The following is a 25025-nucleotide window of genomic DNA, read 5'->3' as shown; positions in this document are numbered from 1 at the left end:
TCTGTGTCTATGGAGATGATCATATGGTTTTTGTCCTTGGCTCTATTGATATAGTGTATTACATTGATTGATTTGTGTATATTGAACCATCCCTGCATCCCTGGGATGAATCCCACTTGATCAGGGTGTATGATCTTCTTGATGATCTTCTGCATTCTATTTGCCATTATCTTATTAAGGATTTTTGCATCTATGTTCATTAGTGAGATTGGCCTATAGTTCTCTTTTTCAGTTGGGTCTTTCTCTGCTTCGGAGATCAAGGTGATGCTTGCTTCCAGGAATGAATTTGGGAGTATTGCTTCCCTTTCAATTTCACTGAAGAGTTTAAACAGTCGTGGCAGCAGTTCCTCTCTAAATGTCTTGTAGAAATCAGCAGTGAAGCCATCAGGGCCTGGGCTTTTCTTAGTTGATAAGTTTTTAATTACATTTTCAATTTCATTGGTTGATATTGGGTTGTTCAGAATTTTTAGGTCTTCGTTCAACTTTGGTAATTCATATGTATCTAGGAATCTGTCCATTTCTTCTGTGTTGTCCATCTTATTGGCATATAGGTTCTGGAAGTAGGTATTGATGATCCTTTGGATTTCTGCTGGGTGTGTTGTAATTTCACCCTTTTCATTCCTAATTGCATGGATTTGGGCCTTTTCTTTCCTTTTGTTTATAAGGTTGGCTAATGGTTTGTCGATTTTGTTTATTCTATCAACGAACCAACTCTTAGCTTCATTGATTTTTTGTCATTTTGTTAGTCTCCATTGAATTGATTTCTGCTCTGATCTTTATAATTTCCTCCCTTGTATGAGCTTTGGGTTTGTCCTGCTCTTCTTTTTCTAAAAGCTTGAGGTTCGGCATCAGGTTGTTTAATTGGGTTCGCTCTGTTTTCCTAATGTATTCACTGCTATGAATTTCCCTCATAAAACTGCTTTCATTGTGTCCCATTGATTCCTGAAATATTGTATTGTCACTGTCATTTAATTGAAGGAACTGTCTGATATCTTCTATAATTTCCTCTGTGACCCATTGTTTATTCAGAAGTGTGTTGTTCAATTTCCATGCGTTTATGAAATTTTTGTGTGTTCTTTTGGTATTGATCTCCAATTTCATTGCACTATGGTCTGATAATGTACAGGGCACAACTTCAGTTCCTTTGCATTCACTTAAACATTTTCTATAAGCGAGTATGTGGTCTATTTTGGAGAACAACCTGTGTGCAGCTGAAAAGAATGTGTATTCTGATTTTGTGGGGTGGAACACTCTGTAAACATCTGTTAAGTTCATTTGTTCAAGAGTTTGATTGAGTTCTGGTATTTCATTACTTATTTTTTGTCTAGTTGATGTATCTATTTGTGACAGTGGGGTATTGAGTCCCCCCACTACTATTGTATTAGTAGTTATATGATTTTTCATGTCCATTAGTATTAGTATAGTTGGGTGCACTAGTTTTTGCTGGATAGATATTTATGATTGTCATCTCTTCCTGCTGGATTTTTCCCTTTACAAGGATGTTGTGTCCTGTTTGTTTTTTTTGTATGTCCTTTTATTGGTACATTTTAGGTGTACAATATAATGACATTTATCATGGGAGATATGTACCTTTGCATACTCTCTTAGTTCTTATTTTTTTACCCCTTCCCCTGCCCTCCTTTCAAACCCTCCATCCATCTGTATTTACAAAAACTGTTTCAATTTTTTCATTGTCTCATATTAATTCCATTCCCTTCTTTCCTTTTCCCTACCTCTCCCACTTTCCCTTCCCCTTTGCCCCTTTTCTTCCTATTTCACATTATCTATTATACCTTTTAGCCCTTATTTACATTTTCAGTTTCTCACACTAGAGAAACTATTTGGTATTTATACATGTGTCTCCTATTTCTTTCACTTAAAGAATATCGCCTCAATGTGCATCCATTCAGCTATAAATGTCTCTAATTTCTAATTTTTTTATGGCTGAGTAGTACTCCATTTTATAAAAAAAACCAGATTTTCTTTATTCAGTCTCCAGTTGATGGGCATTTGGGTTGTTTCCAAGTTTTAGCTCTTACAAACTGTGCTGCTATGAACATGGGTGCACATATATCACTGTGGTATGATTCTTTTAATTCTTTGGGTAAGATACCCAGCAGGGGAATAGCTGCATCAAATGGGACTTCCAGTCCTAGTTCTTTGAAGTATCTCCATACTGATTTCCACAGTGGTTGCACCAGTCTACACTCCCACCAGCAGTGGAGCAGTGTTCCTCTTTCCCCATAATCCCACCAGTATTTGTTATTGGTTAACTTCATGATAGCAGCCATTTCTTTTTGGAGTGAGATAGAATCTCAGTGTTGTTTTCATTTGCATCCCTCTAATAACCATTGATGTTGAACATGTTTTCACATGTTTATTTGCTATTTCTACTTCTTCATCTGAGAAATGTCTGTTCATTTCAGATGCCCATTTTTGGATTGGGTCTTTAAATTTGGGAGGTCTGATTTTTTTTAAGTTCTTTATAGATTCGAGATAGTAGACCTTTGTCTGAGGGACCACTGGTGAAAATTTTTTCCCACATTGTGGGTTGTCTCTTCACATGTAGTGTCCTTCTTTGTCTCTCTTAATAAGTGTTGGGTTGAAATCCACTTGATATGCAAAGAGAATAGCTACTCCTGATTTTTTGGGGGTTCCCGTCCTGTGGAGTATTGTTTTCCATACTTTAACTTTCAATCTATGAGTTTCTTTTGGTATGAAGTGTGTTTCTTTTATGCTGCATGTTGTTGGATCTTGCTTCTTGACCCATTCTACCGGTCTGTTTCTTTTGATTGGTGAATTGAGACTATTAACATCGATGGTTATAACTGACATGTGTTGAGTTATCATTGTCATGACTTTTTCTTTTTGTTGGATTCTCCCCCTTTGCTTCTAATTTCTTATCACACCCGATGGATTCATTCTGCTGTGCTTCCTGGGGTTGTGATCCTCATTGTCTGTACATAGGATATATCTAAAATATTTTGGAGTGCTGGTTTGTTTTTCATGAAGTTCCTAAGGTGCTCTTTGTCATGTAAGTATCTTATTTTTCCATCAATTTTGAAAGATAGTTTTGCAAGGTATATCAATCTGGGTTCAAGGTGGGAGGTCTGATTTCTGTAAGCTCTTTATATATTCTATATAGTAGACCATTGAGGAACAACTGATAAAATTTTTTTCCCACATTGTGAGTTATCTCTTCACCCTGTTGGTGATTTCTCTTGCTCTGCAGAAACTTTTTAATAAGATGAAATCCCAGTTGCTGATTCTTTGTGCTAGTTCCTGTGCAACTGAGGTTTTGTTCATGAAGACTTTTCCTAAGCCAGTGTCCTCAAGAGTTCTCCCTAACCTATCTTCCAGCCGGTTTAGTGTTTGTCTTTTGATATTTAGATCTTTGATCCATTTCAATTTTAGTTTAGCACATAGTGAAAGAATTATGTCTAGTTTTAATCTTTGGCAAGTTGAAAGCTAGTTTTTACAGGAACATTCATTAAAGAGGCTATCTTTCCTCCAGTAAGTGTGTTTGGCTCCTTTGTCAAAGATGAGGTGGCTGAGTGTGTCTGCAGTTGTTTCTGCATCTTCCAATCTGTTCCATTGATCCTCAGGTCTGTTTCTTTGCCAACATCTCTGGTCATTCAAGTGATGCAAATGAAAACAATGCTGAGATTCCATTTTACTCCAGAAAGAATGTCTACTATGAAGAAATAAACCAATAACAAATGCTAGTGCAGCTGTGGGGTAAAAGGAACCCTTCTCCACCCTTGGTGGGAGAGTAGACTGGTGCAACCTCTATGGAAATGAGTGTGGAGATACTTCAAACAACTAGGATTAGAAGTCCCATTTGACCCAGGTATTCTGCTCCTGGGTATCTTCCCAAAAGAATTAAAAGAATCATACCACAGTGATATATGCACACCCATGTTTATAGTGGCACAGTTTGTAATAGCTAAAACTTGGAAACAGCCCAACTGGCCATCAGTTGGTGACTGGATAAAGAAGTTGTTTGTTTTTAGAAAATAAAATGGATTACTACTCAGCCATAATGAATGAGAAACTAGTGGCATTTATATCTAAATGGATGGACATTGAGGCCATACTCTTAAGTGAAATAAGTAGGACACATGTACATAAATACTGAATAGTTTTTCTGGTGTGAGAAACTGAAAGTGTAAATGAAGATCAAAATGTATAACTGATAATGTGAAATAGGAAGAAAAGGTCCAAAGGGAAAGGGGAAGGGGAAGGGGATGTGGGAGTGGTAGGGGAAAGGAAAGGAAAGAAGGGAAAGGAATAAATATGAGAAATGGAAAAAATGGAAGCAAAATCTCTGTAAATAGGGAGGGTAGAGGGGTTGAAGGGAGGGCAGGAGAATGGGGAAAAAATAAGAACCAAGATATATATTGTAAAGGTACAAATTTCCAATGATGAATGTCATATTGTATACCTAAAATGTACCCATAACCTTCATGAATTAAAAAAAGAGAAAATCAACTAAAGTTCTTTAATCCCTCTTTAAAAGAATTCATTTAAACCTTGCTGTGAATTGGTAGTTTAAAACCTATATATTAGTAATCATAGATTCCAGAATAATTATGGTTTATTTGGAACAGATTCTTTTTTAAAAATGGTACTATCACTGGAAAAGAAATAAGCTGATAGTTGCCCCTATAAACGTAAGAACAGATATAGATTTGAATGACCTGCTTGCTTTAAAAAAGCAAAAAAAAACCCAAAACCATGATTATTGTTTAAGCAAATCTTAATTTTGTTATATTTACACTTGAGTTCTGGGTTGGTAGATAATTTACGTGTTGTATCACTTATTCACTGCTCAGGTAGAAAAACTTAGAATAGACTATGATGTAATTTCTTTCGTATGATCTAAGATTTGGTCTAAATCAGGGGCTAATCTAGTTATCAGCCATTGTACAAGTATTACATTTTCTGGATGTACCACAATTTGGTACCCTCAGTCTGTTGCCATGTTTGATGAAATTCAACAAATGTTTATATAGCACTGTGCTCAGAGCTGTGGAGCATACAAAGATGCCTAGAGTTAAGATTAAAGGAGAGAGGTGTCACAGGTAACTAAAAGATAGTGTGGCTGGGTGTCAAAGAAACATAGCCAGGGTGGTTGTTATGATTTAAATATGAAGTAACCCTCAAAGACTCACGCGTATATGGAGCACTTGATTCCCCAGTGCAGTGGGGCCTGGAAGTGATTGTATCATAAGGGAGCTTATGGGCTGTTAGGCGGTGGGGCCCAGTTGGAATCAGTAGGTCATCGGGGGCATGCCTTTGTAAGTATATCTTGTTCCCTGCTTCTTCTCTAGCTCTTTCCCTCTCTTTGCTTCCTGACTGTCATGAGGTGGACAGTTCCCTCCCCACACACCTTTCAGCCATATTTCTGCCTCACCACAGGACCTTGGACTTAAACCTCTGATATCATGAGCCCAAATAAATCTTTCCTTCTAAAAGTTGTATCAGTCCAGCATTCTGTCAGACTGATGAAAAATTGACTCACCGAATGGTAGGGCATGGGGGGATTAGCAGTGGCTTCTCATCTGAAGAGCACAAGGGATGGGAAAATGATCCAAATTCAGGGGACACAGTGGAGGTTTGGAGCAGGAGAGCTCCAGCTGTGGTTGAAATTGTGAGTAAATCCCCAGTTAACACACAGGGTACACGTGGGTGAGTACCATGGAAAAACTGAACAAAAGAGTGGAGTGAGATCATGGAGACTTCTCAGAGAGAGATGAGTCATGGAGGATTTTGAGCATAATGTTGCTCTTAACATGTTGCTCTGTGACAGGTCTCTTGGGGAGTACTTTGCCGATGCTTGACTTCAAGGGTGTCATAGCTTACTCTTGTCTGATGAAAAAGATTCATTTTAAAGTACAAATGAAACAAAAATCCTCTTCCAATAAATTTCTGCCTAAGTAGCCAAGCTCCTCAGAACAGACTTTGATTCCCTCACTTCTGATATGTCTTTTAAAAAACCCCCCACTTGGGGCTGGAATAGAGCTCAGAGGTAAAGGCCCTACTTAGCTACTTATAAGGCCCAAGGTTTAATCCCCAGCACCAAAAGCAAAAGCAAAACAACAAACTTCCTAAATTTACCACCATCTTAGTTTTATCTTTATTGAATATCATGTAACTGGAATCATACAGTATGTTGTATGCGTTCATATATGTGTATCTGGGTCTTATCATTTTAAATTAGGTTTTTGAGATATATTTGTGTTACTGAATGTATCAACAGTTCCTTTCTTTTTATTGCTGAGCAGTGTTTCATTATGTGGAAATACCGCAGATGGTTTATCCCTTTACCAATTGATAGACATTTGGGTTATTTTCAGTTTTGGGTCATCATTAATAAAGGTACTATAAATATTTGTGTATTAATCTTTATATAATCTACATTTTCATTTCTCTTGGCTAAATTCCTAGGAGTGAGATTGCTGGAATATATAGTAAGTATGTATTTATAAGAAGTTGACAAGCAGTTTTCCAAAGTGTGCTACCATTTTGCAATACCTTCAGTAATGGAAGAGGGCTTCTTCTGCTTTGCATTTTTGCCACTGTTAAAAGAAAAACTTGCCAATCTAGTAGGCGGAAAGTGGTATCTCATTGTGATTGTTGTAACTTGCATCTCCATTTCCCTTTGCTATTTCATCTCTTCTGTGTGATGAAATACCTATTCAAGGTAGCTGAGTGGGGTCAGGGCCCTCTGCTGCCACCACTGCCTCTGCCGCCGCTGCGGAAGAGCATCAGAAAAAGCTGCAGGAGTATCTAGCAGCCAAAGGAAAACTGAACAACCAAAACACCAAGCCTTATCTAAAAGCCAAGAATAATTGTCCAAATCCACCACCATCTAAATCTACCATTAAACCCAGAAGGGATGTTTTCAACTACGATGTTTTGTCTGTCAAAGCTACAAGGCCCATTAGCATTAAACTCCAGTCCAGACCAGCTAATATAACAGGATCCCAGAAGCCAAAGTTGGAGGCACCAAAACTTGTGGGCAAAAGTCTGACTTCAAGAGTTTTTTCTTCTAACCCAAAATGTAAACCTTCCAACGAGAGTCACCAGCAGCATGAAGCTGGATCATCCGCTAAAAGAGAACTGTCAAGAAAATCCATGAGGCTGCCTATTGCATAGAAACCATAAACTACAAAGCAGCAGCTAACAGGCCAAGCAAATGCAAAATGTACAGACTCTGTGGATAATAACTATGTTGAAAACAAATCTTTGGATGGCGTTTTTAAAGAGCTGAACAAAGAGAACTTGCCTCAAACCTTATCAGAACCTGAGAAGAAGCCAGATCCTGCATTATGTACCACAAGTAAGCCAAAGACTAACTCTTAGAATCAAACTAAGAGCAATTTGACTCCTAAACAAGTCTCAGGCAAAAGTTTGGTGAATGGTGCTGTTCTGAAAGATAGGGTTAATAATAAACAATTTGTTAGAAAAACACAAATAAAGGACTGTACTGGCAAAGTTACAGCAACTCTCTAAAGGAACAGACCTTGCAAGACCAGAAAAACCCCCAAGGACAGTCCCCTCTCACTTTATTCAGACCCTTAGTAGAACTCAAGCATCGAAAAAACCAGTGGACAAGAACATAAAGGATGTAAAGCTTGATAGGGGTAAATATGAACAACCAAAAGAAACTAAGGTACAATTATATACTGTTACTGAAGAGAAAGTAAAGCATGCCGAACCCAAGACATACCTCAGTTTGCTGCAGGGAGGACCTAACAGCAAACATCCAAATATCAAGCAAGATCAGAAGTCCATGCAACCTTGTTTTAGGCCCCAGATATGTGCACTGCAAAAATCAAAATCCGTAAACCAGAGGCCTAATTTGTTAGCTGGCAACTTTAACTCAATCATTCCAAGCACTCCTAGCATAACAGCAAATAGAACCAACAGCTTTCAACAGAGAGCACAGACTTTGGGACCCCAAGTTGAAAAAGACTGTTCCGCAGAAGCATTTCCTGAGCAAGACAGCTCCCAAAATTCAAGCTAGTGTCACAACTAGAAATGGGAGAGCAGTCCCAAATGCTACCCAAACTAATCCAAATATTAAAATGACAACAGCAGAGGATCGAAGCAAACAGCTAGAAGAATGGAAGAAATCTAAGGGGAAAATCTATAAACGGCCTCCTATGGAACTTAAAACCAAAAAAAAAGTAATAGAGGAAATGAATATTTCATTCTGGAAGAGCATTGGAGAAGAAGAGGAAGAAAAGAACGCACAGTTGGAACTGTCCAGTAAGATTAACAGCACTCTGACAGGGTGTCCGCGGCTCACTGAAGAGCCAATACAAGAGTTGCGAGAAGTTGTTCTTAATATTTTACAAGATCAAAACAAAACTACAGAAGGAACCACTCTGACTCTTTAGTTGCTGTAACCAATATCACATCAATGGAAGAGCTGGCCAAGAATATGGAATCTGGAGAGCCCTGTCTTCTTCCAGAAGAGAGGGACCAGGTTCCAGCAACACCCCAAATAACCAAGGCAGGACAGGATAATCATCCTGGTATCAAATTACAGATCTTCTCAATCCCTAGAAAAAATGGAATGCCAGAAGTGCAAGACATGAAGCTTATCACTCCCATGCAGTGTTCAACAAGAATCGAGCAAGCCATGTCCCACTACCCGGAAATGCTGCAGGAGCACGATTTGGTAGTGGCTTCTCTTGACGAGCTATTAGAAGTGGAAGAAACAGAGTACTTTGTGTTCCGTAAAAACGAGGCCTTGCCTATAACATTAGGGTTTGAAACCCTTGAACCATAATCTCTTAATGCTTTTTTTCTTAAAAGTCTCTCAAAGGGCCAGGGATTTAGCTCAGTGGTTCTGCCACCTGTCTTGCAAGTCCAAGGTCCCGAGTTCGATCCCCGGTACCAAAAAAAAAAGTCTTTCAGGGTCTCCATAAGACTTCTTGTCCAGATGACCTGAAAAACTCATGTAACAGCAAGACATCATGAATGCAGACTATGGGCTTTTGGGATTTTGGAAGTACTTCACTGGATTTACTCTCAAATTTTATATCCCCATAGGAAAGTCTTCAGTTTATGTGTTTAAGACTGTAGTTTGAGGGCTGGGGATTTAGCTCCGTGGTTTTGACGCCTGCTGCACAAGCACCAAGGACCCGAGTTCAATCCCCAGTACCAGAAAAAAAGACTAGTTTGCTACAGTTTTACAGCATACATAAATTTCAAAGTATTGTATAGAATTTTCCCCACCACTGTGGAAACAATTTGCACTTTACTGAAATACTTTAATCTCACTGTAGTTATTTTCCATATCTGAAGGTTGACACCGCAACAGGATGGACTTTCCTTTCGGCATCCACCTGAGCAGAAAGGGCCAGTTCTTACACGTGGAAGAGCGGAAGTTTGAAACTAGCATGCCAGGCTGGAAAGTCAACGCCCCCAAGTTACAGATGAGCTTCTGCTAGGCTGTGCCTTCACTCAGTGATCACAATTGACATGTGTGGGTGATCCCTGACTCCTGTCACGGCACCCCTGCTCATAAGGGTGATGCCTGTCCTTTCTGGGCCAGGTCTCCTTGAACAAAATACAGCCCTAGATTGGGGTGGCCATCTAGTTTTTTATACCCAAACCTAATTTTGCATTTATTATGCAGAAATGCTCAACTTAAAACAAAAGGGGATAAGTGAGAAGGGTGGGGAGGGAGCAGTTGCTTCTTTACCTCTGTTCTTGGCAGGGGACAGCTGCCTGGGAAGGCAGTGTGAGCCCCAGGGACTGTGACACATGGCTTTGTCTAGCCCCTGGCAAAACTGCACTTGGAAAGGTAAAATCAGAGTCATGATATAAATATAATGTATAGAAAAGCCCAGGCAATACATTTCAAATTTTAGCTTAATGTTTAAGTATTATCTTAAAAAAAATAAATTGTGGTTTATCCTTAAAAAAAAAAAAGAAATACCTATTCACATAATTGGCCTTGGAGTTTACCCTGTTATTGAATACAACTATTTAATAACTGTCTTAATAGACTTAGAGTGAGAGGATCAAAGTATGGGGAGGCCCAAAGTTTATACAATTTGGGGAGCTCACTTTGAGGAAAAGAATAAAAAATTACACAAAGTTGTCAGGGCTCCTCTCAGCGTATTCAAGGAATCTGCAAGTGAGGGGCCCGAAGATCAACTTTCATTAACTTCATGGTAGATTTTCCCTGAAGAGACCATATTGGTAACCCAATACTCTATTTTTATACATTTATTTTTCTTTCTTCCTTTTTAATTATTTTACTCTTAAAACCCACATTCAGATGAGTAGTTTGGAACTGAAGCTTGGTGTAGATATATATGCATTTCCTTGGGATAATTTTCTTGAAGTAGAATAGCTGGATCAAATGATGTGATCATACTAAACATTTGTGAAGTCCTGTTGTTCATACTTCTTCTAGTAGTGTATGTGCATCCCTTCACCCTTACCAATTTTGATTATAAGCTTTGTGTTGTAAAAATTCCTTCTCCATTTGACCTCACGTTTCTATCCCCATTGTGTGCCTGAACACGCTTGGCCTATCACCAAAAACCTGTTTCCCAAGTCCACTAAGTTCCTTTCACTTTTCATCTTGATTTTGCTGTTTCACTTACTATTGTTAGCTATTCTAGTATTTTTAGGGTAGGGTGCTTCTGCAGCCCCATGTACAGCTTTCCTGAGACCCTCTCGTCCCCCTTCTTGGTCTTCTGCCCCCACTGCCTCTCACTCTGCCCAGCCCTTCAGTGTTGTTGCCCCTTCGAGTTCTTTCCCTGGGCCCCTTTTCTTTTTCTTTCTGTCCCACTTGTGATGGTTAATTTCATATGTCAGCATGACTAGGCCACATCCCTGTTCTACTTGAAGGTAATGCCTTTCTTCCACATATAGGCTTCAGCCGTACTGAGCTGTTTGCAGCTACTTAGATACACAAGACTGTTTGTGGCATATTCATGCTACTGTGAAATTGAATGTGTTCTCCGCCATCCTCACTCAACATATCTATCAGTTGATCATTTACTCATCTTTCAAGACTCAAAAATCATCTCTGAGCTAGGTGCTGCAGCACACACCTGTAGTCATAGCCCCTAGGGAGGCTGAAACAGGAGGATCACAAGACCAAGGCCGGCCTGGGCAACTTAGTGAGACCTTGTCTCAAGGTAAAAAAATGAAGAGATGAGAATGTAGCTCAGTTGTCTTTGTCTTAGGCAAAAATACATTCTATGTGCTAGTGAATCCCTAGGTTCATAGATTTGTGAACCATCTATTGAATTATTTTTCACTTCTATTGTGAAGTCCATTCCTATTTTATCAGTTAGAGATTAATGGATGAACCCTAAATCTTAAAACTTTTTCATCCTATGTCTTACTGGCTCACCAGCTGCATATTTTCTCTTATCTCTGATTTTGCTTCAAATATGTCAAATTTATGGTGCTGTTGTTCATTTCATAATTTTACAAGTTTGTTTCATTTAAGCCTTATCTCTTAACCAATGTTTTTCTTTTCTTTTTGCTAATTTTTTATGCTTAATGGTCCTGCCCTTTCAACCCATGTGAATCATGAGCCTGGAAGGTGAATTTTACTTTGGTGAAACAATTCCAATTCTGACTTTGAGGATCAGCTCTCCCACCTCCACCCTTGTGCTGTGAGGATACCTGCCTTTTCTGTTGAAATCAGAAGGTCTACGAGTTACAGGCACTAGACTGCAGTGGAGAAGATTAAGCTCATTCTCTGCCTAAACACAGTATCAGTCAAGACAGTGACAATTCAACCAGAATGACAGAGCCATACCCATAAACCTTTAGGACCAGCTATTATTTCCAGCCCTTGGGATTCATAAATATCTTCAGGTTGCAGACATTCTCAGCTCATCTTTATCTTCTTGAAATTGTATCCTGGTTCCAGACAGCTTCCATTCATGACTGACTTCACATTCCCACAGGATACAATCATAAAATTCTCTTCAAGCAGTAGTCTAGCTAGCAGTTTTGGCATTGGGGCAAAACATACAGAATGTTCCTTAAGTCAATTTTATAATTTTAACAAATCATTTTTACTGATTAGGTGCCAAAATATGAAGTCATTATGTAAAGTACTGTACCCTGTACATTTTGGGAGACTGGGACAAAGCTTTGTCACCTAACCTTACTTGTGTGCTCCCGTGGGGTTTTCTGATGTGCGACCTCAGGCCCCACCAGGAGTGAGGGATTTGTACTGCTACCCAGCTGGAACTGCTGTTTTCAGGCAACTCTTTGTTGCCAGGGCCCTCAGAATTGCCTCAGCTGAGGAGAGCTGTCTTATCCAAGGTCTCTCTCGCATCCCAAGGTGGTGCACATCTAATGACTTCCAGGACATAAGGACCAACTCTTTTGTCCCAATTTGGGATAACTCTGGACGGCCACTGTAGCTGTAGAGCTTTGCATAGTGGTGGTAATGGGTGGCAGAGGAGTTGCCACTGGGATGACACTGCAGCATGACTTCTGTCCTTCCTCATCTTGCTTCTATACCATCCTTTTCAAAGTGTTAGTCCCAAAGGGTACTCTTGAATAAATATCCAAATAACCCAAAACACAACAGTCCCCCAGCACCCAGCCCTTATGGGAAGGTAGCACTGCTTGAGTGGAGCCAAACAGACTTTTAGTTCAGGAGCTAAATGTCAGGACAGATTGATATGTGTGGCTGTATTTTCCCAGTATGCATTCCCTTTTGTTAATAGAACCCACATGTTCCTTATTCACCCACTTTCTTTCCTCGTGTACGGGCTCTGCATGGATTGATTCTGACCCAGGCACCTGTGATGGGCATATGTCCTGGGGCTAAATTAGAGAATGGTATTCATTCTTGCTCATACTGATTTACTCTGAGATGGGCATGTAAGCCCGGGTGGTTGAATGTGACTCAGTTTTATGAGCTGTTTGCTTTGAGCTGCATGGAAAACAACTCGTGTATTCACCCATGTCACAGAAGGTGACCTTGGAACTGTTGTGGCCAAGTGGAGGACAGCTTGCCTGAGACTGAAGAGGAAAGAGCAGAGCCAAGAAGTGGAGAGGGAGCAAGTTTGAAGAATGTTACAGTAAGTCTCCAACTTATGAATGAGTTCCGTTCTGGGAGAACATTCATAGTTTGAATTCATTTGGAAATCCAACAAAGTGAGTCTTATGCACCTTTGACACAAATGTACAATGAAAAGCAGAAAAAAACTAAACACACACACACATACCCACAAATACAGTAAGTCTATGACTATACTATCCTACGATACACTATGCAGTAAGCACACAGCAGCACAACTGTGACAATGTCAGGCAGACAACATGAGCTACTTCCACAATTTATTCGCATCTATGAATGTTCATAATGTGAGGTCCATTGATATCTGAAAGTTTGTAACTTGAATGTTCATAAGTCAGGGACTTACTGTATTGCAGCTCTGAAATTTATCTATGCTCAATACCCCTTGTATCAGTCAGTGCATACTAGAGAAAGAGAATTAATGCAAGATCTACAAATACATAAGAAATTACAAGATTGTCTTACAATGGCCACCCACAGTTAGGTATGGAAGAGTGGAGGTCTGTTTGCATGCTGGAGATCCAAAGGAGACAGTCAAAGCCTGGGAGCTCACTATAGTATCCCAGGTGAGTCCGTATCAGAAGGCTGAAGAGTCCTCACTAGAATGCTGAAGAGTGCACTGGAAGCCAGATGACATCCATGGTGAAGGTGAAGACCAGAGCTTCTCCATAGAAACAGAAACAGGTCTTCCATTTTCATCTCCTTTTTATACCATTTCTGGTGACAATCCTCCCTAGGGTGGGTCTTCTATACCCAGAATTATGCTTCCAATTTAGTTGGGAGTTTCTTACTCAGGTTGACACAATCAGTTAACTATCACACTTCTCATATGTGTGAAAGTCAGCTCTGAATCTCTTTAAACCAGTATTGAGTTTGCTAACACTTTTTAAAGTTAACATTTATTGAGTGGCTACTATGTGCTGAGTATTGTTCTTAGCACTTTGGATGGATTGATCTATTTAATTCAGGAGAGTGGTACCTTATTACCTTCATTTTACAGAAAAGAAAACTTTAGTTGTAATAAGGCTATGTGACTTTCCTAAGGGCACAGGATTAGTAAATAATAATGCTGGAATTCAAACCCAGTCAGTTTGACTCTGAGCTCAAGCACTTAAACAATAAACCTAAAAGACGCCCCCCAAATTTTGGAAAATTCCTCAGATATTTGGTTCTACATCTTAGGCTGTAAAGACTTTGAGGGCAGAGAATACAAAGCATGTAAATTTCATAGCTTCTAGTGTCACTCAGATCACTTGTGGAGGCTGGGTAACGTGATAGTAAATTCCATGCAGCAGTCTCTTTTGTGTGGTGCTAGGGATTGAACCCAGCATTTTAGGAATATACAAGCGTTCTACCACTGAGCTCCACCCCCAGCCAGTCATCCTTCTGCAAATTGACAATGATGCATTCTCTTTGTCTTTCTTATGATGCAACTTTCCTCACCAAAATGTGCCTTTTCCCCAATTGGTGTAAATTTTCAACTTCATCCTTTCCACAACCTGAGGTCATTCTCTCAGAAACCTGTTGTTAAAAGTTGAATGCTAAAAAATCAATTATAACTGGAACAATTGCTGTAAGATTTCTTTCTTAAAATGTATTTCACAACTTCTCAAATTTGCATAACAACACAGACACATCTGTGGCGTTAAAGTGAAGTTGTAAACAGTTTTTCCTAAATTTCCTAAATGTTAGAACAAGTCACACAAGAACAAGTCACTGCCCTTTATAGATAACAGTCAAAATCACCTCATATTTTTGTGCTTTTGTCATTGTATAACAAGGGTCACTATATTCACCAGGGATCTTGGATGCAAGTAACAAAAATTCAACTCCAGTTGGATTCAGGAAAAGGATCATGGAACTGGAAATAAGGTGGGTTCAATTAATCACATTAACACATAGTCTCTTAATCCCTACTCTGCCTTTCTCAGTAATGGCTCTATTAGAGAGCCCCTTTTTTATAGGGGTTGGAAAGATAGTTGATAATCATTTCAAGTTTATGATATATTTTGTCAGCAACAGTCGGAAGGTTTTTGGGTGAAAGGAAGGTGTTATTTTCCTAGTCATTTAATTGAAAGTCCTAGAAGCCTTTAATTGTATGCTCCACCTACCTATTCCCAAGCCTATTTAGTAACCAAGGGACTGTGTTGCTCTGATTCAGTGTTGACTAGGCCATGCTCCCTCCTGGACTAAGAAAATAGAATCAGTGTACTTTATCTACATGAGTTGAATTCAGATTTTGTACTCCAAAAGAATGTGTGAGAGAGCCTTCATTGGAAGAAAGTGGGAATGGCATCACTGGAAGAAGGAGACTGTTGGGAGGCCTCAAACATCAATGTCTAAGAAAGACATTGATATACTAAAAATTAGGAAACCAGCTGTAACTTCTTTTCATGTTTATTTATATTTCACCTAGTTCAAAACATATATTGATTAGTTGATTGGATTTGGCAAAAGAACTAAAATATGTAAAAGTAAAAAAGAAAGAAAAGCCTCATATAGGTAAAGTTTTTACTCAGAAATACAACAGAATTGGGTCAATAGTTTGCTTCTGAGACTCAAGGCAACCAAAATAAAGAGGGAGCCACTTTTAATTAAGAGATTCAGAGGGTTAATAACATAGAAATAAAAAATTACCTAGAGCACAATCCTTTCTGACACTAAAGCCTGCGATACAGAAAACAAAACCCTAACCCCTATCCCTAGCACGCGGTATTACTGCATAACGGGTTTCTGATGTTTGGTTGCTCAGAAGTGGTTTCAAAGATCAGGTTTCATAAATGATTTAGTAAGGGCGTGTACTCAGGAGAGGAAAGGAGAAAAGCAGGATGGAACAGAGAAGCCTAGCAAAGATGTGCTTTTAGCGGCAAAGGCAACCTAATTCCCTGATGGGGTCTAGAGACTGAGCAGCACCATGAGGTAGTCCTTGAGGACTTTTATGTTCCGGAGCAAGGTAAAGCGTGTCATCTTCTAGACAGCTTCAGGTGAAAAGGTTCTGATCAGTCAAAAGCAATTTAGCTGTTACATGCACAGCATGGTAAAGGATCCTGGACAGGATACCAACAGTGTTTTTAGCATGAACAACATCTCACTGATAGCCCTAACAAATACATAATGGCTTTTAAATGAGTCTCTCTAGGTAATACAGGGACATGAACAGGCAAAGATTCAGCAAAAGCAATTCGATTAGGTGCAGAGATGGTGTGACAAAGTATAAATCTCTTTGGAGACCAAACCTAACTCAGAGACATAGTTTAGAATAACTAAGAAATAGATGGATTCTTCCAGCCGAGACCATCCTGATGAGACAAGCAGCTTTAAACTCCGCGGCCGTCCCGGGACCCGCCCACGCCACGGTGAGGTCCGCTTAGCCTTGCGGGAACCTCCAAGGCCCAGTCCGTCCCCCGCCCACCCCGTGCGCCTCTGGCCTTCTGGCTTTTCTGCTACCTGGTCCCACACTACAGAGGCACAGGAGATTATAGAGACCCTTGTCCTGAGTGCCACAAGGTAGAGCAGAAGTCAGTAACAGAAAGAGGGCTTCTCAGGCTCCTCGAGGAAAACTGAAGCGCAACGGAAAAGTAAAGAGAATCTGTACAATCAAGGCACATCAGACCACTGCACTTTGAATGGTGCTGCCTTGCTGAGTCTCATTGACTTGTATATGCACACGGATTCCTACTTTGCCTATTGTGACAGCAGAGACATACCCTGAAGGAGGCCCATGATTTTTATTTTTTGCTATTTGCAAAAAAAGAAAAAAAAATTTTTTTTCTTCTCTTATTTTTAATTCTTAATTTTTACTTTTTTCTACTCTTCAAATTTTTACTTTTCTTCCTTTTCTATCTTTTATCTTTTCTTTCTCTCTCTCTCACTCATTCTCTCACTATCAAACATTGCTCCTCATCTCCCCATTTGTTCCTTTCTGCACTGAATTTGGATTTCTCCCTTATTGTTCTTTTCTTCTCTTTTTCCTTTTCTTGATTATCATTAGGTTTAAAGGAAAGTAAATATGGTATCTAGCCTCCCTGTTGCTGTTTGGTGATTCTATTCACATCTTTGTTCTTTCATTCTGCCTTTTCCTCTTGCCTTTAACAACTTCTTAGAGTTTGTGTGATTTTCCTGTGTCTTCTGGCCTCACCACTAATCTTTCCTGATCTTTCTACCTGTCCCTCCCTCCCCAACTTCTTTTAACTCCCCACCCCAAAGGGGAAAGATACTATATTGAAGAGTTTATTCATTATAAACTTACGTTAGGTTGGTCCTCAGTTTTAATTTAACTCACATAGTTAAATGTGATAGATTAATAACTACCACAAATTGTCATTTTCTAAGCTGTGCTTGATGCTATGGTATTGCTGACTATGTCATTTGGGCTAACATGTTGTGATTGATCTAATTAGTCTTCCTTCCTGGTATAAGGAAAATAAAATAGCCTCAGAGTCATTAGAGTCTCAAAACCCCAAAACAAGCTATATCTGGAAGACACCTCTGAAAAGCAATCATTCCTGATATCAGAAAATGGACAGACATCCCCTGCTCCTGGGTAGGAAGGATGAATAGAGTGAAAATGGCCATATTTCCAAAACTGCTATATAGATTTAATGCAATTCCAATTGAGATCCCACCAGCATACTTCATGGACCTTGAGAAAATAATCCAAAAATTCATTTGGAACAAGAAGAGACCCAGAATAGCAAAAGCAATTCTAGGTAACAGAGACATGGCAGGGGGTATCACAATCCCCAACCTGCAACTATACTACAAAGCTACTGTGATAAAAACAGCATGCTACCGGCAAAGAAACAAACCTGAGGACCAGTGGAACAGATTAGAAGATGCAGAAACAATGCCAGACACACTCAGCCATCTCATCTTCAATAAAGGAGCCAAACACCCTCACTGGAAGAAAGATAGCCTCTTTAATAAATGGTGCTGGAAAAATTGGGCTTCAACTTGCCAAAGATTAAAACTAGACCTGTATCTCTCACCATGCACTAAACTAAAATCAAAATGGATTAAAGATCTAAATATTAAAATAGAAACTCTGAACCAGTTGGAACAGAGGTTAGGTAGAACCCTTGAAGACATCGGTGTAGGAAAAGATTTTATGAACAAAACCTCAGTTGCCTGTGAACTAGCACAAACAATCAACAAGTGGGATCTCTTCTTATTAAAAGGCTTCTGCACAGCAAGAGAAACCACCAGCAGTATGAAGAGACAACCCACAATGTGGGAAAAAATCTTCACCTGCTCTTCTTCAGACAAAGGTCTACTATCTCAAATCTATAAAGAACTTTAAATGATCAGATCTCCCAAATTTAAAGACCCAATATGAAAATGGGCATCTGAAACAGACATTTCTCAGACAAAGAAGTAGAAATAGCAAATCAATGCATGAAAAAATGTTCAACATCACTGGTCATTGGAGAGATGCAAATGAAAACAATGCTGAGATTCCACTTCACTCCAGAAGGAATGGCTGCTATCATGAAATCAACCAATAACAAATGCTGGCAGGGCTATGGGGAAAGAGGAACCCTGCTCCACTGCTGGTGGGAGTGTAGACTGGTGCAAGCACTGTGGAAATCAGTATGGAGATGCCTCAAAGAATGAGGACTGGAAGTCCCATTTGACCCTGCTATTCCACTGCTGGGGATCTTCCCCAAAGAATTAAAAGAATTATACCACAGTGATATATGTGCACCCATGTTCATAGCAGCACAGTTTGTGATAGCTAAAACTTGGAAACAGCCCAAATGCCCATCAACTGGAGACTGGATAAAGAAAATGTGGTTTTTTAATAAAATGGAGTACTACTCAGCCATAAAAAATGAGAAATTAGAGACATTTATAGCTAAGTGGAGGCACATTGAGGCGATACTCTTAAGTGAAATAAATGGGACACACATGTATAAATACTGAATAGTTTCTCTGGTGTGAGAAACTGAAAGTGTAAATAAGGATTAAATGTATAGTAGGTAATGTGAAATAGGAAGAAAAGGGGAAAAGGGGAAGGAAGTGGGAGGGCTAGGGGAAAGGATAGAAGGGAATGGGATTAATATGAGAAAATGGACAAATAGGAACAAAATCTTTGTAAATAGGGAGGACTGGAGGGGGTGAAGGGAGGGCTGGGCAAGGGTGAAAAATAAAACCAAGAGAGGCTATGTAAAGGTGCAAATTTCCAATGATGAATGTCATTATATTGTATACCTAAAATGTACCAATGATTAGAATGAATAATCAATAATGTAAAATAGGAAGAAAAGGTCCAAAGGGGTAGGTGTAGTGGGAGGGGCAGGGGAAAGGAAAGAAGGGAAAGGAAAAATGCTGAGAAATGGAAAAAATGGAAATAAAGTCTTTGTAAATAGGGAAGGGTGGAGGCCGTGAAGGGAGGGCTAGTAATGGGGAAAAAATAAGAACCAAGATGCATTATGTAAAGGTACAATTCCCAATGAGAAATGTAATTGTGTTGTATACTACAATGTACCAATAAAAAAAAAGCAATCATTGCACAAGGGTTTTAAACACAAGCAACAAAGATACCTGCATTAAGCAATTTTGAAATATCAACCCAGGAATTAAACCAAGGACAGTACCAAAAACAAAAATGAGAATACATGTAAGCAAGGCACAAAGGCAGGCTTCCATGCCACAAAAAGGAAATTCTGGGAGAAATGAGGTGGAAAAGTCTGATAAGCAACCACTTGGACACCCTGAACGGATAGCACAGGAAATAACAAAGCAAATGCATGAGGCTCTAGAAAAATTCAAAACAGAAATAATCTCCCAGATAAATACAGACATGATGAGCAGAGTGAAAGACATGATTAGAGGCTCTAGAGCAGAAACAGATAAGAAAATAGATGAGATCAGAAACATGCTGGAAGCCATGAACACCCAGGTTAAGAAAGAAATGGAAAACATGATCACCCAATATAAGAAAGAAATGGAATCCATGAAACAGATTCAAACAGATATTCAGGAGATTAAAAACTGCACTGAAAGCATGCAGAGCAGACTAAGAGAATCTGAAGACCGAATATCAGATATAGAAGACAGGATTGTGGTTAAGGACCATGAAAACAGAGATTTCTTAAAGATAGTAAGGGACCATGAGAAATCAATCCAACAGCTGCTAGATGATGCAAAGAAGAATAACATAAGATTCATAGAAGTCCACAAACAAAACAAAACAAAACAAAACAGGAGAAAGTACAATTGATATAAAAAAACTGTTCACAGAAGTAATAGTAGAAAACTTCCCAGAGAGAGGTAGAGAATTGGACATACAGGTAAGTGAGGCATATAGAATTCCAACTAGCCATGACAAAAAAAAAAAAATCTACACCTAGACATATAATAGTCAAGATCCCAGAAACCCAACAGAAGAACAAAATCCACAGGCAGTTAGAGAAAAGAAACAAATCACCTATAAAGGAAAGCCCATCAGAATCACGGCAGATTTCTCAACACAAACCCTCAAATCAAGGAGAGCCTGGAGTGAAGTATTTCAAGCCCTAAAAGAAAATAACTTCCAACCTAGACTGTTGTATCTGGCAAAATTATCTTTCAAAATCAATCGGGAAATTAGATACTTTCACGACAGAGAACACCTGAGAAATTTCATGAACACCAAACCAGCACTCCAGACAATTTTAAGCAATATCCTAGAAAAAGACAATGAAGGTCACAACTCCATGAGGCCCAGCAGAGAGAAGGCACCACGCAAGGTAAGACACTAAAGCGAAAAGGGGGAAAATAAGAAATAAAAGAGCCAACAACAGTAAAACATCATGACAAGGATGAGTCAGTATCTCTCAATTATAACTATCAATGTTAATGACCCCAATTCACCAATCAAAAGAAATAGACTGACAGAATGAATTAAGAAGCAAAACCCAGCAATATGCTATATACAAGAAACACACCTAACTCAAAAGGAAATCCATAGACAGAAAGTAAAAGGATGGAAAACAGTTCTCCACACAACAAGAACCCAGAAAAAAGCAGGCATAGCAATCTTATTTGCAGACAAAGTAGATTTCAAACCAAAACTAATTAAGAGAAATAAAGATGGTCACTACATCCTTGTGAAGGGAACGATCCAAGGGGAAGAGATGACAATCCTAAATCTATATGCACCAAATACAAATGCCCCGAACTATGCAAAACAAATATTAATGGACATGAAAAAAGAAATAAGCACTAATACAATTGTAGTGGGGGCCCGCAACATCCCTCTATCACAAACAGATCATCTAGAAAAAAAATTAACAATGAAATTCTAGAAGTGAACCAAGCTATTGAACAAATGGACTTAATAGATGTTTACAGAGTGTCCCACCCCACAAAATCAGAATACACATTCTTTTCAGCTGCACACGGGTACTTCTCCAAAATAGATCACATCCTAGCTCATAGGACATATCTAAGTAAATGTAAAAGAATTGAAGTTATCCTGTATATTATCAGACCACAGTGCAATAAAATTGGAGATCGATAACATAAGAAACCACAAAACTCCCTCAAACACATGGAAATTAAACAACACCCTCCTGAACAACCAATGGGTGACAGAGGAAATTAAAGAAGAAATTAGATAGTTTCTACAAGTAAATGATAATGCCAGTACAACATACAGGAATCTGTGGGACACAATGAAAGCAGTTCTACGCGGGAAATTCTTAGCAGTGAATGCCCATATTAGGAAACAGAGAGAACTCAGTTAAATAACCTAATGCAGAACCTCAACCTCCTAGAAAAAGAAGAGCATAACAAACTCAAAGCTCATACAAGAAAGGAAATTATAAAGAGCACAGCAGAAATCAATGCAATGGAGACTAAGAGAACGATACAAAAAATCAATGAATCAAAGAGTTGGTTTTTTGAAAGAATAAATAAAATCAATAAACCTTTAGCCAACCTTTCAAGAAAAGGCTCAAATCCATGCAATTAAGAACAAAAAAGGTGAAGCCACAACAGATCCAGCAGAAATCCAAAGGATCATCAATACATACTTTGAGAACCTGTACTCTAATAAAATGGAAAACACAGAGGAAATGGACAGATTCCTAGATACACATGAATTGCCAAAATTAAATGAAGAAAATATAGAAATTCTAAACACCCCAATAACAATGAGTGAAATTGAAAATGTCATAAAAACTTACCAACAAAGAAAAGCCCAGGTCCTGATGGCTTCACTGCTGAATTCTACAACATTTAAAGAAGAACTATCACCCTTAATCTTTAAACTCATCAAGGAAATTGAAAGGGAAGCAAGGCTTCCAAATTCATTCCTGGAAGCAAGTGTTACTTTGATCCCAAAACGAGGGAAAGTCCCAACCCAAAAAGAGAACTACAGGCCAATCTCCCTAATGAACATAGATGCAAAAATCCTCAGCAAGATACTGGCAAACAGAATACAGAGTATCATCAAGAAAATCATATACCCTGACCAAGTCGGATTTATCTGAACGATGTAAGGATGGTTCAACATCCATAAATCAATAAGTGTAATACACTATATTAACAGAGTCAAGGAAAAAAACATGTGATCATCTCAATAGATGCAGAAAAGGCATTTGACAAAATCCAGCACCCATTCATGATAAAAACCTTACAGAAAATTGGAATAGAAGGTCTTTATCTCAACCAGATTAAGGCTATCTATGAAAAACCAACAGCCAACAGTATACTAAATGGTCAAAAACTGAAAAATTTCATGCTAAAATCAGGAACAAGACAAGGATGCCCACTATCACCATTCCTGTTCAATATTGTTCTGGAAACATTAGCCATAGCAATTAGAAAAGAGAAAGAAAAGGAATGAAGGTAGGAAAGGAAGAAGTGAAACTGTCATTATTTGCTGATGGTATGATACTTTACATAGATGATCCAAAAAACTCAGTCAAAAGTCTTCTAGACCTAATTGACAGATTCAGTAGAGTAGCTGGATACAGGGTCAACACTCAAAAAACAATAGCCTTCTTATACACAAATAGCAGACCCATTGAGAGAGAAATTTGGGAAATAATTCCTTTTACAATAGCATCTAAAAAAATGAAATATCTAGGAATCAACCTAACAAAGGAAGGAAAAGACCTCTACACTGAAAACTACAGCATTCTGAAGAAGGAGATCGAAGAGGATATAAGAAATTGGAAAGATATCCCTTTTTCCTGGGTAGAAAGAACCAATATAGTGAAAATGGCCATACTTCCAGAACTACTATATAGATTTAATGCAATGCTGATTGAAATTCCAACAATATACTTCACAGAACTAGAGAAAAAAATCCAAAAATACATTTGGAACCAGAAGAGACCTAGAATAGCAAAAGCATTTCTAGGCAACAGAGACATGGCTGGGGGTATCAATCCTCAACTTGAAACTATACTATAAAGCTACTGTGATAAAAACAGACTGGCAAGGAAACAGACCCAAAGATCAGTGGAATAGATGAGAAGATACAGAAACAACTCCAGACATACTCCGCCACCTCATCTTTGACAAAGGAGCCAACCACCCTCACTGGAGGAAAGATAGCCTATTTAATAAATGGTGTTGGAAAAACTGGATTTCAACCTGCAAAAGATTAAAAATAGACCCATAACTATCAACGCACTCTAAGCTAAGATCAAAGTGGATTAAAGATCTAAATATTAAGACAGAAACACTAAACTTGCTGGAAGATAAGTTAGGTAGAACTCTTGGTGACATTGGCATAGGAAAAGACTTTATGAACAAATCTTCAGTATCATGGGAGCTAGCATAAAGAATCAAAAACTGGGATCTCATTGTATTAAAAAGCTTCTGCACTGCAAGAGGAACTACCAACAGAGCTAAGAGACAACCTGTAGGTTGTCTTAATGTGGGAAGAAATTTTAGCAGCTGTACCTCAGACAAAGGTCTACTATCGAGAATATATAAAGAACTGAAAAAAATCAGATCCCCCAAATTCAAAGACCCAATTAAAAAATGGGCATCTGAAATGAACAGACATTTCTCAGACAAAGAAGTAAAAACAGCAAATAAATATATGAAAAAATGTTCAACATTACTGGTCATTCGAGAGATGCAGATGAAAACAACACTGAGATTCCACCTCACCCCACAAAGAATGGCTGCTACCAAGAAATCAACCAATAACAGACACTGGTGGGGGTGTAGAGAGAAAGGAACCCTTCTCCGTTGTTGGTGGGAATGTAGACTGGTGCAACCACTGTGGAAATCTGTATGGAGATACCTCAAAGAACTAGGACTACAGGTCCCATTTGACCCAGCTATTCCCCTACTGGGAATCTTCCCCAAAGAATTAAAAGAATCATACCACAGTGATATATGTGCACCTATGTTTATAGCGGTACAGTCTGTAATAGCTAAAGCTTGGAAACAGCCCAAGTGCCCATCAACTGGAAACTGGATAAAGAAGATGTGTTTTTTTTTATAAAACGGAGTACTACTCAGCCATAAAGAAAGAGAAACTAGAGACATTTATAGCTAAATGGATGCACATTGAGGCCATACTCTTAAGTGAAATAAATAGGACACACATGTGCAAATACCGAGTAGTTTCTCTAGTGTGAGAAACTGAAAGTGTAAATAAGGATGAAAATGATTAAAATGAATAAATGAATGTTCAAAATAGGAAAAGTTCCAAGGGTTTGGGGGTGGCCGGAGGGGATGGGGAAAGAGAAGAATGGAAAAGAAAAACTATGAGAAAGAAAAAAAAATGGAATCAAAGTCTGTGTAAATAGGGAAGGGTGGAGGGGGTGAAGGGAGCACAGGTAATGGAAGAAAAAATAAGAACTAAGATACATCATGTTCAGGTACAAACCCCCAATGATAAATGTAAATGTATTGTATACCTAAAATGCACCAATAAATATATAAAAAAAGAAAAAAGAAATCAAAAGAATGCAGTACTCTCAAAGTT

The 25025-nt window shown here is 38.7% G+C and overlaps 1 protein-coding gene and 1 pseudogene across 4 annotated transcripts in view; both read left to right on the top strand.

Annotated features, from left to right (window-relative positions):
- LOC147824123 (uncharacterized) overlaps positions 1 to 25025 on the top strand; it is a 152383-nt gene that overhangs the window by 16900 nt on the left and 110458 nt on the right. For 2 of the 4 annotated variants that reach the window (XM_087190355.1, XM_087190358.1), the window contains exons 2-3: positions 12980 to 13088; positions 14869 to 14959. In XM_087190355.1, coding sequence (XP_087046481.1) covers positions 14943 to 14959 — 17 coding nt within the window. In that variant the 5' untranslated portion in view covers positions 12980 to 13088; positions 14869 to 14942. The remainder of the gene's footprint in view (positions 1 to 12979; positions 13089 to 14868; positions 14960 to 25025) is intronic. The other 2 variants (XM_087190356.1, XM_087190357.1) reach the window with 2 other exon arrangements.
- On the top strand, positions 5528 to 9315 carry LOC101705242 (cytoskeleton-associated protein 2-like pseudogene; annotated as a pseudogene).

The sequence above is a fragment of the Heterocephalus glaber genome, unplaced genomic scaffold (assembly GCF_053883595.1).
Source record: "Heterocephalus glaber isolate CG9 unplaced genomic scaffold, H.glaber_assembly_v1.0 deba00001553, whole genome shotgun sequence".
In the NCBI taxonomy this organism is placed as follows: Eukaryota; Metazoa; Chordata; class Mammalia; order Rodentia; family Bathyergidae; genus Heterocephalus; species Heterocephalus glaber.
The sequence above is the reverse complement of the archived record's forward strand: the minus strand, read 5'-3'. Positions and strand labels throughout refer to the sequence as shown.